Here is a 12,333-nt window from a genome sequence, read left to right on the forward strand (position 1 = left end):
GAGGGTGCTCTAACCGAGTAGGCGCTGTGCTCAAAAGTCGTGCCAGTGATTCCTGAAGGTAAGCAAGCCTGACAAGAATGCTGAGTCAATCCCCAGGATAACCGCAGATTCCTGCTCTGAAAACAATGTGATACGATATAAACTGTCGCATGGAGATAGGGTTGCTTACCGACCGACTGGCCCTGAGTTCGATACCGAGCGAGAGCAGTCGCCCATGTGATAATGACACTGGCGGAAGGAATCTGCGCAGTGTGGTCCTGTAAAAATCAATATGTAACGGGCCTGGCTTCGGTTCCAGTGCGTGCCATTCAGAATGACGGCTAACTGCAGAGGCTGTTTTCTGTCTTTCATTGCTTCTTTCTTGTCTCCCATTTTTCCTGTTTCCTTTCATTTTCTTTTTGTGTGTTTCTCTTTCTTTTCCCCTTTTCTGTCCTTTCGTTTTTCTCTGATTTTCTTTGCTCTTCGCTTTCATGTCCTTATATTTTCTGTTTCCCTTACTGTCACCCTCTGTACTCGTTCCCTTTATTCACATAATTCGTTGCAGCATATCCGTGCGCCCCATATTTGTGGGCTTTGTTTCTGTCGCGGCCCATATCAGCACCTGGTGCCGGCACTTTTATCTGAAAACGCTAACACAGTTCCCGATATTTTCTTCGAAAAGCTTTCCCTTCTCCCCTTGTAGTGTCTGAGTACCGGTAGCTGAGGGTCAGGTCATCAGGAACTACAACTCATGTATATGTATTGTGACATGAGGACTTCCAACAATGTAGATTCCTCGACTTCCGTGTTTGGCGGCTCCTGTTCTTGCTGGCTGACGACTGTCTCATATCTCATCTCATGGTCGCGTACGGCCACCTCTGGCTGTCACCCGCTACCACTGTCGAGCACTGACTGAAGACTGCCAGCAGATAGTTCTGACTTAGAGTCAGACTGGCGGTTTACCGCCATTCACGAGCCCCTTGAGACTCACGACCAGAGATTTCTTTTTTTTTTTTTGCCAACTGAACCCTTGCTGTCATAGTCCTTATGTAACTTCCACTCTGACCAGAACATGGGTTTGTCTCTTATGAATATGCTTGGCCTATGCCAAGTGTAATTGACAAAAACCAAGACTATAGGTACGAAATCTCTGAAGTTACTTACTTAATTAATTACTGATTACTGTAGCAATAAAGCTGAAGAGCATTAACGCGTTTCATGAGTCATTAGTGAGACAGTAGTCTTTTGTTCCAATATATCGTGTCTATTCTGTGAGTATTGATAATATTTGATGTGGGGGTGTGAAGTGTAGTATACTGTATAAAGGAGACGGCTTACAACTGACTTTTTATGCGTGTTATTCGTGGGAGAGAGCGTCAAACGTCGACCTTTACGTATCGTTCGATAACACGTGAGAGTAGAAAGGAATATAGTAGCGATACGAGTATATTAATGTCGCAAGGCCCGCTTTACCGTTAGTGGGTTGCCACCCCTCTTGTCGGTGGTTCACTCGGCACTGCAGGAGCCCAAACATTGGGATCAGGTTCTTGGGTCGAGTCTTGTTGAGCGTCACGCAGCTGTCCGTGTGTGTCCCAGGTGGTCCGAATCGCCTTCTTGTATATTTGGAATATGTTAATGTGTGTCGTGAAGACATAAATATAATGGAGCGTAATGGCTCTGTTATTCACAAATAAATGCGCATAAACGCGAGGATATAAACAGCTGGAAAGCAAATTAACAGCCAGATTGTAATACAGTGAGTGTTTCAGACAGCCTCCGCGTGAAGGGAACTTAGTCGCTGTAGGTACGCCCGGCTTGACGGGACTAGCGTCCGACTCTTCTGCTTTGAGATTGCTGTCGCAGAATTGCTTACTGTGTGGCATCAGGCTTTCCGAGCCTTGTGCCGGTAACTTCGGTAATGGCCACTCTCGTATATTCGTTTAATTGTTGGTAAGTTAATTATGATTTGTAAAGGGTTACAAGACGTTTTCTCATTTAAGATATCTCCACGGGCTACATGTTGGGCCGTCCTAGTGTAACTATAGCTAACGCTTCTGAGGAGACGGAAATATGAGACCCGAGAAATGGGTCTTTGTCTGCTACTAACAGAAATACCAGTTCTTCACTCAGGATATGGTTCCTGTCGTTGTTAGTATTACACTGAACCCATTTGAAGTGAGGTTTTGAGACCACTGGATTTGAAAACGAAACTGGGGAAAATTCAAGATGGAGGGCATTTAACACTGGAATTATTGACTCGGGATCATTGAAACTGGATTTTAAATGAGAGAAACCCTAAGCCAGGGAACATTAAAGGCGGTTACAGTGTCAATAGCAGGTAACAGTTTAGAGGAGGAATGACACTCAAACGAAAAAAAGAAAGAAAGAAAAGAAATACGGGTGTAATTAAAAAGAAAAATCCGATTGGGATTGAGGATTCAAATCGTATCCAAGAAACGGAGAAGTAGGAAATCAGGCCGATGAGCAATGCTTAAGCGCTGGACAACTTCCATACACAAGACTGATGTACCAGGCCGTCGGCTTGGCATGGGCCCCTGGATTCCGTCTTCTCAAGCAAATAATTTTACACTGCCTGGGGGTTAGATGGTATGAAAATCTACGATGTCTAATCCTTGGGAACCGTAAAACGCACCACGCCAACGCCTAATGTTCTGGATATTTGTTCATTTATACGGTTATTTAGTCTTATGGGATGTGAAGCCGCGGTATCACCAACGTTCATCTTTATTCTTCTACCCTCAAGGAGGAGGCAGCAGGTTCTACCGAAACATTTGAGTTTTGGGGATACCACTGTGCCCATGCCCCACGCCGGCCGTAATCATGCGTACTGGATAGCTCCTACGAACGCAGTATTTCCTTGTAAATATAAAAATGTGAAGGATGAGTTGCTATGGAAATTGTGCGAAGGCCAGTCTTATTGATTCGTTGCCGTGTTGAGGTGACCCCGGCTGGTACTGGCACCTCGCGTCGCAACCAGTAACTACGCTGGTTATCTGGCAGGTGTGACGAGGCGGCTGTCCTTTGTTCGCGTGGCTAGTTGACTGGGTGGCTCTTAGGTCTGAGGAAAACAACGGAGGAAGAAGGGGTGAGGTGTATTGAGTGTTATGATTTTAGGGTTGGTAGCAGTGCGCGCCAAGGGACGTGGTCTGGTTAACGCACGTGCTTCGTATTCTGGAGGCCCTGGGTTCGAGTCTCGGCACAGACACAAACAACCTCTGACTGAGATTTTTTGTGGTTTTCCTCAGTGCCTCCAATGAACACGCGAAAATAAATTATATAGGCCACGACAACCTCCACTTGTATCCTTTCGCTGTTCATCGTTCACGATTATCCTGTAGTCCATTGTTATGTAACTTGTACACCTGATAAGGCGTCATTAAAGCAAGAAGCGGGCAGCAGGACATTAAGTTGCTTGTGTTACCTGTTGCCTGTATTGCTTGCTCACCCTGACTGTATGTCTGTATGCCTTGTCATGGCAATTTCCCCAGCTTTATGATACCAAAACGCAAATGTCAGTGCAAATACCCATGCTTCGTCCAGGATATGGTTGTTTCCCATGTCAATATCACAGTATAGACGCAGTAGTTAAAACTTTAAAGAAGGTGACTACAAAGAATACTAGTTTCTGGAATGTGAGACCGTGTAGTCTGGCAGAAATTCTCCGATTTTTCAGATCTGCCTTCATCTTCAGGGTTGAAGAGTAAACCAAGCAGGTGGCTAGCAGATATGTGCTGTCAGTTACGTCCTTGGTTTATTCTTCAGTTCTGAAGATGAAAACAATACATTTGCCTGAAACATCAGTGAATGGAGATAGGTTATGATGAGAGGATGTGGGTGGAACTGGCTCAGGATTGTGTCACATTCTGAGGTGTGGTGTTATGGCAAGATCAGTTCTGTGTGTGTATGTATGTATCATTTAACTGTTTCAGGCGGGATGCTGCTCTAGAGGACTTAGCTGTGAAGCCCATCACCCAGTTTCCAGTTACACTAGATGATGAGGTACGAACCCATGTTCTGATGAGTGATTTATTCTTGGTTTTTCCGCTGAGGTTATGCAGTTCTGAGCTGGGAACCTGATCATGAATAATGTCTAGATTAGGATTTGGAACAAGGCAGTCACCTGTTGTGGATTAATATCACAGAATTTCACTGTAAAGTCATAGAGAACCATGTGAAATGCAGACTGCGTGTAATCTGTTAGAAGATTACAGGCTTCTGGGGTGTGACACCACCAGGATTAGTGGATGGGTACCTGTGCTTCAGAGGAACACGTTCCCAGGATCTTCACTCCTACCCTGATTATGGGGACAGTGTGTTCCTCTGAAGCATAGGTAACTGCCCCCACAACATCCCTTTCCCGTCTCAACATTCACCTCACATCTCATTAAGTCAATAAACGTATACTGAAACAGGTCATTACCAGCTCTTCAGATGTGCTCCGAAAAGTCAGTATAGGTGGTGGCGCTCATGGTGGTAGTATGTGCTAAAATTTAGGTCCTTTGAGGAGTTAAGTTAGAAAGGAATTATGGTTGGTTCATTCATATGTTGAGAGATCTGTCTAAATCTCTAGTGGGTAAGGGTTTCACCATCCAAATGCAACGATTTTATTCTTGCCTTCTATACTATGTACACTCTTCTACATGTTTTTGCCTCACACAGCCATCCTCAGGTGTAGTCACTCTTGCTGAAATTGTTGAACTGTCACTTCAATATAGTTACATGTGGAACACACTGTTGCTTTCAATAAAATCCATAAAATGCTGGTACTGGTGATTGCCAGCAGCACACATTGCCAATCTCATTCCCTTTTAGGCAAGTACTCTAATATGTGGTTCAAATCTTTTGTCTTGCTTTCTTCTTTGTCACCTTATTTGTTCTGTTTTGGTGCTTTTCTGCGGTCTCAGATTTAACTTAAAAGGTCCCCTGTATTATTATTATTATTATTATTATTATTATTGGAGGGGGTGGATTTCCCCATGCACCATGACCAGTGGTCTGTTGTACGTCCCCCTGTGATATTCTACCAGTCTCTATACCCTACCGATACTGGTGTGTGCCATCAGTCCCGACTCAGCCAGCGAGTTCGGCCTCTACTGGCTCAGCGGTATCTAGATGCTTCCCCCATCTACCAGAGGCATTAGAGACTATTGTTGGGTGGGAAATGTCCTTATAATTTGGCTCAGAGGCCTCCTTGAGGCATGAGGTTCTTTTACGTGCTGTAAAGCTACGACACGAGACCCACGGCTTAAAGTCCCTCCCGGAGGACTTGTTCCCTGAATTTTTCCGCCCTTAAAAATTCCACGACCTCTGCTGGGTTTGAACCCGCATACCTTGAGTCATGAGGTGGGAACGTTACCCCTAGACTGCGGAGGCCACCAAGGTCCCCTCTACTTCTTACATCTTCCTTTCTTTGTGTCTCCATTAACCATGGTCCATCACTTTGTCTTAGAAGCTTAGCTTTAGGGACTTGAATTCTCATGATAGAATCTGCTCATGTGACCACCTGCATCAGTTCAGCACATACATCCAGTGTGTCAAAGACCTTCTCAGCCTCTGTCATCAGGGAATAACATCACATTGCCCAATAATGAATACACCGAAGTTCTAAACCTGAATTTGCATTCCACTTTTTTGCTGTCGATATGCATCGTCAGTTAATATTCTCCGTCATCTTCTCTTTATTGTCATTACATCACCATTATCAGGTGCACACGTTATTGTGATGAAGGACTTGGCTCCCCATTTCTTGCATAATTGCCTCAGACTAAGTCTAGGTTATGTTGCTTAACAAGCTATTGCTATGCACATATTTGCAGTATCTGTAATGTGTGATGGATTATATTAGTTATATTTTAAGGTACATGTGTATAGTCAGTCCCTGTATATATGATGTTACTTAGTTTTGGTGGTTTGTTTGTTTATCTTTGGTTTGATGTGTGACTGTCCTGAATGTTTTTGTTGGGGGGAAGCTTGTTGTATGGCAGTCAGCCATCTCTTAAACATTTTGAGTTCTGCTCCAAATTGAGAAGGCTTATCACACAGGAAAACCTCTTGATGTTTAGTTGCCATCAGAATTTTAAGTCATACATGAATTTTCGTTTTGTAAGTCTGTCTCATTGCCCATATGAGATGGCTGGTAATTACATTCAGTTCCTAGGAAACACAGGTTGGGACCCACTAGCCTCCTCTCTAAAGGATATTATGGGATCCTTTCCTGCAGGTAAAGTGGCATGGTGATATTGTCTAGAGGAAACTCCTTTCATACTGTTACAGTGTCTATGTAGTTCCACGTGTGTGTCACAATTTAGCAAACTTTCAGGATTTGAAAATCCTGTGAAATGGAATAACGGAAATGAAATCATATGAGTCGTTCATGTGGATGTCAGTTTCATAGTTGGCATCAATTTTACTAAATGTTTAGTCACATCAGGAGGTTCTAGAAGTGTAACTTACTGCTGCTTGTGAAAGGTCGGTCTCTTAATCCAAGAAAACAATGTAAGTTGAAAGAAAATATGAAAAGGTAAATAATGGAAGTCAGGCCAGAATAATTGTAAATGGTGATAATATCTGCATGCCAAAGTGTTTGGAAGACCGGATGGGCTTGATGGTGAGTGTGACTGTTGTTTCAGACGCCCGAGGAGCGGTACAGCAGCTTCAAAGGGCTTCGCACCATCACTATCAAGAAGGTAAGATACTTCCGTGCTAAGCACAGGATATTGTATTGTTGGAGCGGAAGTGTGCAAGATAAGGTTTTGATATGTGGCCTGCCCGATGAAGTTGCGGGCCAGTTGCCTGCTGGGGCGTTAACAGCACAGAGCAAATGTTACATTGGGACATTACAAGCAGCTAACTAGAAGGAAACAAGATATAAGCCTACAAAAGATAATAGATAATTTTTGTGAGAAAACTTCTATAAAAGTGGCCATTTGGAAAGTCAAGAAGGACAGTGAAGGATAATGTTCCAGTTTATTTTAAAGTAATGCGTTGTGAGAGTGAATTGGCAGGTTTAGGTATGGTGTTGAATATTACCACAGATTACTCAGCCAGATATAAGGGGGTGGGGGAAGGTCTTTGCTTCATGGTTCATGTAATGATGCTATATTTTCTGCAGGTGTTGTGTGTGTTACATGATCAAGGATGTGTTAATTATGAATAGTGTGTTTGGAGCAGAGGAAACCAACAAACAAGCACTAAATGTGAAATTTTCTTGTTGTGCATGAAATTTGGATTTTATTTATTTGGTTTATTTAATAAAGCTGCCAGCAGATCCGACTTTATTGTAGCATCGAAAGGAAAATGATAAATGAATTGGAAACTACGTGGAAGGGAGATGTTGAGGAAAACCACAAAGAACCTCAATCAGGGTAACCAGTGTTCCAGCTGAGATTCAAACCAGGCATCTCCCAGATACCAGTCAGAAGTGTTACTGCTCAAGCTAACTAGTCTCATGCAGGTTTATTGTTTATGTTGGTGGTACATCCAGACTCACGTGCACCAGTTTGTTTTAATCTAGAGAGTGAATTATGGAGAAATATTCAAAAAACGATTCAGGAGAACAAAATTTTGATCACATGTTTTTGTCATTCCTTATGTCTTTTCTTTCACAACCTGACCCTTCTTGTTCATCTTTAAAATGAAAAGGGGGCCCTTTCTGTATAAGAATCTTAGTTGAATTGCATTTCATTCAAGACGAGTTTGTTAAGTCCTGGCTTTGCAGTGTTAATTTTATCAAGTTTAGATGCATATTTGTATGCAGTCACAAGCTGCACAGTTATGAAATTTGGTACATATGTCCTTGAGGATGCTGTATATTTATTTGTTGCTGTGTTTTACACTGATTTAGTTGTGCAGATGGTTTTAGTAATTTTTCTAAATGCCCCTTTTAAAAGAATGTGTTTACATGTAAATTACTGAAGGAGAAGTCAGTACTTCTTTTGGCTTAATTTGGACTTCACCCATCGTCCGATATATAAAAAAGACAAAAAACCACAACGTTTCGGAGACTGGATCTGTCTCCGTCTTCAGGTGTATATACACCTATACACCTGAAGACGGAGACAGATCCAGTCTCCGAAACGTTGTGGTTTTTTGTCTTTTTTATATACCGGACGATGGGTGAAGTCCAAATTAAGCCAAAAGAAGTACAGTATACACCATCGTCAGAATCCTTTCAAGTCTATCCGAGAAGTCAGTAGTTGCAGAAAACACCCAGCTGCATGTCTGATAAAATTAATATTACAAAGAGGGCTTACAGTCCCCACCCCAGAATAGTGTATGTGTACCCTACAGCGCCCATAGAGTTCTCCTGCACACATTTATGTCACGCTTTATTGGATCTGCCAATTAAGAGGCATGATGCAAAGTGAGGGAGAAGAATTCAGAGTTACTTAATCAGGACATGAACAAGATGGCATTGTTACAGACAGTCCTGCAGACCTGCAGGCTGCTGTTTGGTACAAAGGCTACACATGTTACCTTCATGAACAGAACAAGTAAGAATGCTTCTGAGGTGTCTCAAGACTGAAAATGAGCAGTTGCTTTAACCTGTGACAGATAAAAGAAAAGTAACTGAGTTAACATCTGAAGCCTGATATTCAGCAAAATAATATTTTTGGAATTCAGTTCATACCTCACAGAGAACACTGTTTCCATTACAGAGGCATACCAGTTAATTGTCGTTAGGAACATAATCACTGTTTACCCTGAGAATCAGACTGAGCATATATAATAACTCTGTGCTTTAAAGGCTTAATGTGCTCAGTTAATCAGTGAGTGAGTGTGATATACATCTCATGCAGTAATATCAATTTTGCTTTTTCTCTGTTGCTTCCATCATTGCAACCATTGTGGCAGGCAGGCTTGCCTGCTTCTTTAAACTATTTTTTTTTTCAAATATTAACACTATTATCACTGCTACAAATGCTACAAGAACAACAGGGCTTCCAGTTACGTTACAGAAGTGATACATATGTATCACTTCTGTCTAACACACAGATAGGAGTCAGAATTACTGGGTTTTGGGGCTTTATCCACTGTCTGGTATTCCAAAGAATGTTTCAAAAACTGAATCCATTTCCATCCTCAGGTGAAGGGATGGGAGACACCTACTCTGTTGGGTCTGTTAGAAAGCGCTAATCACAGTAGTTCAAATGATTGAGGTTAGCTCTTTCTACTGCACCCAATGCAGAAGGTGTCTCCCACCCCTTCACCTGAGGACAGGAACAGATCCAGTTTTTGAAATATTGTATTCTTCAGTTTTCTTTAGAATACTGGATGATGGACAAAGTCCAAAAACCTGATAATTCCAAGTGTTATGCACCATCATCAGAACTATGTAGCATCTACACAGATGCAGGTTTGCATGAAACGTTGAGGATCCACACAGATTACAGTCAGCAGGTTGGTTCACATCTGTGTGGAGAAGAGAGGGAGACAGGATTCATATGTGGCCCTTTCAGACGCAAGGGATCAGGATTGAGTAGCTGTTGACATGGTTTTGGTCTCCTGGACATTGAGAGTATGGAGAGACAAAAGAAGAACAGTCTTATAATCATCCTTGTCATTCAGTTTCTGGTGCACTCTTGTGCTTGAAATCAACACTGAATGTTAATGAACATATAAGTCATGAGCCACTCAGTTCTGTGTTCACAGTCTGAAGAGAGGTTGGTCCTTGGTTTCTTGTGCATCTGAAATAAGCTAATATGAATTAAAAGTCTACTGCCTAATGTGGCTTGAATTGTAAAGTTAAATTGCGTTCAGTTCTGCCAGAGATCTCCATGCATGTCAGGTAGCGTAGATGTACCAATTATTGTTTCTGTCTCCCGCAGCCGTGTTGCCTGGAGGCTGGTCCGAGCCCTACCCAGCAGGTAGGCCATGTCCATAGGCATGAGATACGCATGCAGACAGGAGACAGACTGTACATACACAGAGTGTATGCTTGTCAGTGCATGCTGCTTTGTGTTGCAGGATGTCGGCGTGCCGTGTGACAACATTGTGTGTTTCTCATTGGTTTCAGGGAGCTCAGGGTCTGGGTATCATGATAATTGAAGGCAAACATGCCGAGGTCGGTCAAGGTATCTTTATCTCGGACATCCAGGAGGGCAGTGCTGCTGAACAGGTATCCTGTATGTCGCATGGCTTCACTGCATGGCTTCATTGCTTCCTGAACCTGTTTTGATACGCAGCAGACAAGTGAATTTGTTTTATTGTTGTATAAAGAAAGTTGAGTGTGTCTGCAGTTATCAAGAGAACAGAGGAGTACACAAGAGTTCTCAAGTACAGTTCTGAATCCCCCACTGGGCCTTATGTTTATACTTTGCAGGTACAACTCATTATTGTTAGAGCTAGCCAGCAATACAGATACTGCACCACATGCAGGCATACACTTCTTTTTCTTAAATATGCATTACAATGAAGCCATGCCATAGCTGAGACCATTGGGTGGCTGACTGTAGATCCTTTGGCTCATTCCCAGGTGACTTCATATGAGAGTGTTATGGGAGTAGGTGTTAATCCAAGTTCATTTGGTTTTCCCCTGCTAAGCACCAGTCCCTCATTGCTCCATACTTATGTGTAACCACCCCCATGAGATGTGTCATAGCCCTGACCAGGCAGCACATTATCACATCATCATATTTATGTTTGGAGCTTCATCTCTGACCTGCCACTTGGCTGGTTACACAGTAAGGAAGTTAGATTTTTGTATTTATGATACATAGTATCAAAAAAAAAAAAATAGGTAAAGAAAACTATATTAGTGGGGTTCGGCATTTTCTGTTAGGCACAGTTTCCATGTGAAAGAACAAGTGACTGGTGGAACCAAAAAACGAAATGTGACCTGCAATTTTTTAAATAAAATAAAATAACATGTCACTGATAGTGATTTGTCAGATGAGACATGTTTACAGGCAGGTGGGTACTCACCGTTATGTGTTCCTGTTATACACTTTATGCAGAGGGCACTTCATCTTTATCCGCTGCATGTTATACCATTGTGGTGGCTTTTGTGTGTGTCCAGGTACATAGCATTGCATTTTATTCAATATAAGTAACATTATCACGAGTTAAAATTTGGCTGTCAGTGCTGTAGCAGCAGATGATTTAAATACTGCATTCCCAGATATGGTCAATAAGAGATTGTTTTCATATGTATTTATGTGTTAAATATTCATAGTAGTAGTTGCAACCTATGTACATCCTGAGGTATATATGAAGTGTAAAGTATATATACAACACTGATTACATAGTGACGGCCTAGTATATTATACACAAATTATGGAGTGGTATATCTTCTGAATTGTAACATTATGTAGTTTGGTAGAAGTCTGCTGACGTTTCAGAGAAGTGTGTCACCTCCACCTTAAGGGACAAAGGCAACAGAGTAAGTAATGGGGGTGGGGGTGGGGGAGCAGAGCTCTGCTTGCTACTTGCTCCCTTCTGACTACTTGCTCAATTTACTGTTCAACCCTGAAGACAGAGACATTACATTCTTCCAAAACCTCAGTGGACTTCTCTCAAACTAAACATTCTACATAGTCACCACTGTAAGAGTCTCAGATCGAGCATTTATCAAAGTGATTTGTTCTGCTTCTGTGTGACACTGATGTGATAGTTGTGTTAGATTTGCCGTCATATTACATGTAGTCTGCTATATAATTATATTCACTGCTCCTCTTTTTCCCCTGTCATAGCTCCCTCTCGCTGTAGAAAGCTACATAATCCCTGTTCCAGAACTGTGTCAAAGGAGACTGATCTAGATTTTCAAATTATAATATCCAGTGTTTTTTCATTTATTAGTCGTTTACCTCTTGGTTTAAAAATGTAGCAGGGGCATGCATACAAAAGACTGTACTGTAAGAGCATTTGTTAAAAAATAAATAGTTTTACAAAGAGTCTTTTGTTTCAGGCTTTTATAGTGATGATAATTTGGATACATTTGTTCTTTTGTGTTATCAGTGACATCACATATTGTATTTTTCATATAAACATAACGCTTTGCAACATTTGGACAGTGATTCATGAAGTGCAGGTTTTGGTTATGTGCTACTATGCTTGTGGGCTCTGGTTGTTACTCTGTGTATGTTTTCTGTTAATAGATTGCTTTCAGTCTTGAGTTGGTCAGTGGTTTACAGCCATCTGTGATTCACTGAGACAATACAAGCTGCTGTAACCATCCTTCACCTATGATACAGTTGTGTTCCTTGTCAGTATCACATTGAACTAAATATACAGGGTGTCCAGGAGGAATGTGCCAAACTTCGGGAGGGTGTTCCTTATGTTAAAGTATGCCGATATAACCCAAAACACCTATGTCCAAAGTTGAACGGTTACGGA

At 42.0% G+C, this 12,333-nt stretch overlaps 1 protein-coding gene across 12 annotated transcripts in view; it reads left to right on the top strand.

The window, feature by feature from the left end:
- Window positions 1-12,333, top strand: part of LOC111863250 (multiple PDZ domain protein) — a 150,410-nt gene that overhangs the window by 121,391 nt on the left and 16,686 nt on the right. For 9 of the 12 annotated variants that reach the window (XR_002842565.2, XM_023849394.2, XM_023849391.2 and 6 more), the window contains 4 exons: window positions 3,930-3,999; window positions 6,630-6,686; window positions 9,828-9,866; window positions 10,016-10,117. Coding sequence is in view for 11 of the 12 variants with exons in the window: in XM_023849394.2 (XP_023705162.1) it covers window positions 3,930-3,999; window positions 6,630-6,686; window positions 9,828-9,866; window positions 10,016-10,117 (268 nt within the window). In the remaining variant the exon portion in view is untranslated. The remainder of the gene's footprint in view (window positions 1-3,929; window positions 4,000-6,629; window positions 6,687-9,827; window positions 9,867-10,015; window positions 10,118-12,333) is intronic. The other 3 variants (XM_023849397.2, XM_023849396.2, XM_023849399.2) reach the window with 3 other exon arrangements.

The sequence above is a fragment of the Cryptotermes secundus genome, unplaced genomic scaffold (assembly GCF_002891405.2).
Source record: "Cryptotermes secundus unplaced genomic scaffold, Csec_1.0 scaffold929, whole genome shotgun sequence".
NCBI lineage: Eukaryota > Metazoa > Arthropoda > Insecta > Blattodea > Kalotermitidae > Cryptotermes > Cryptotermes secundus.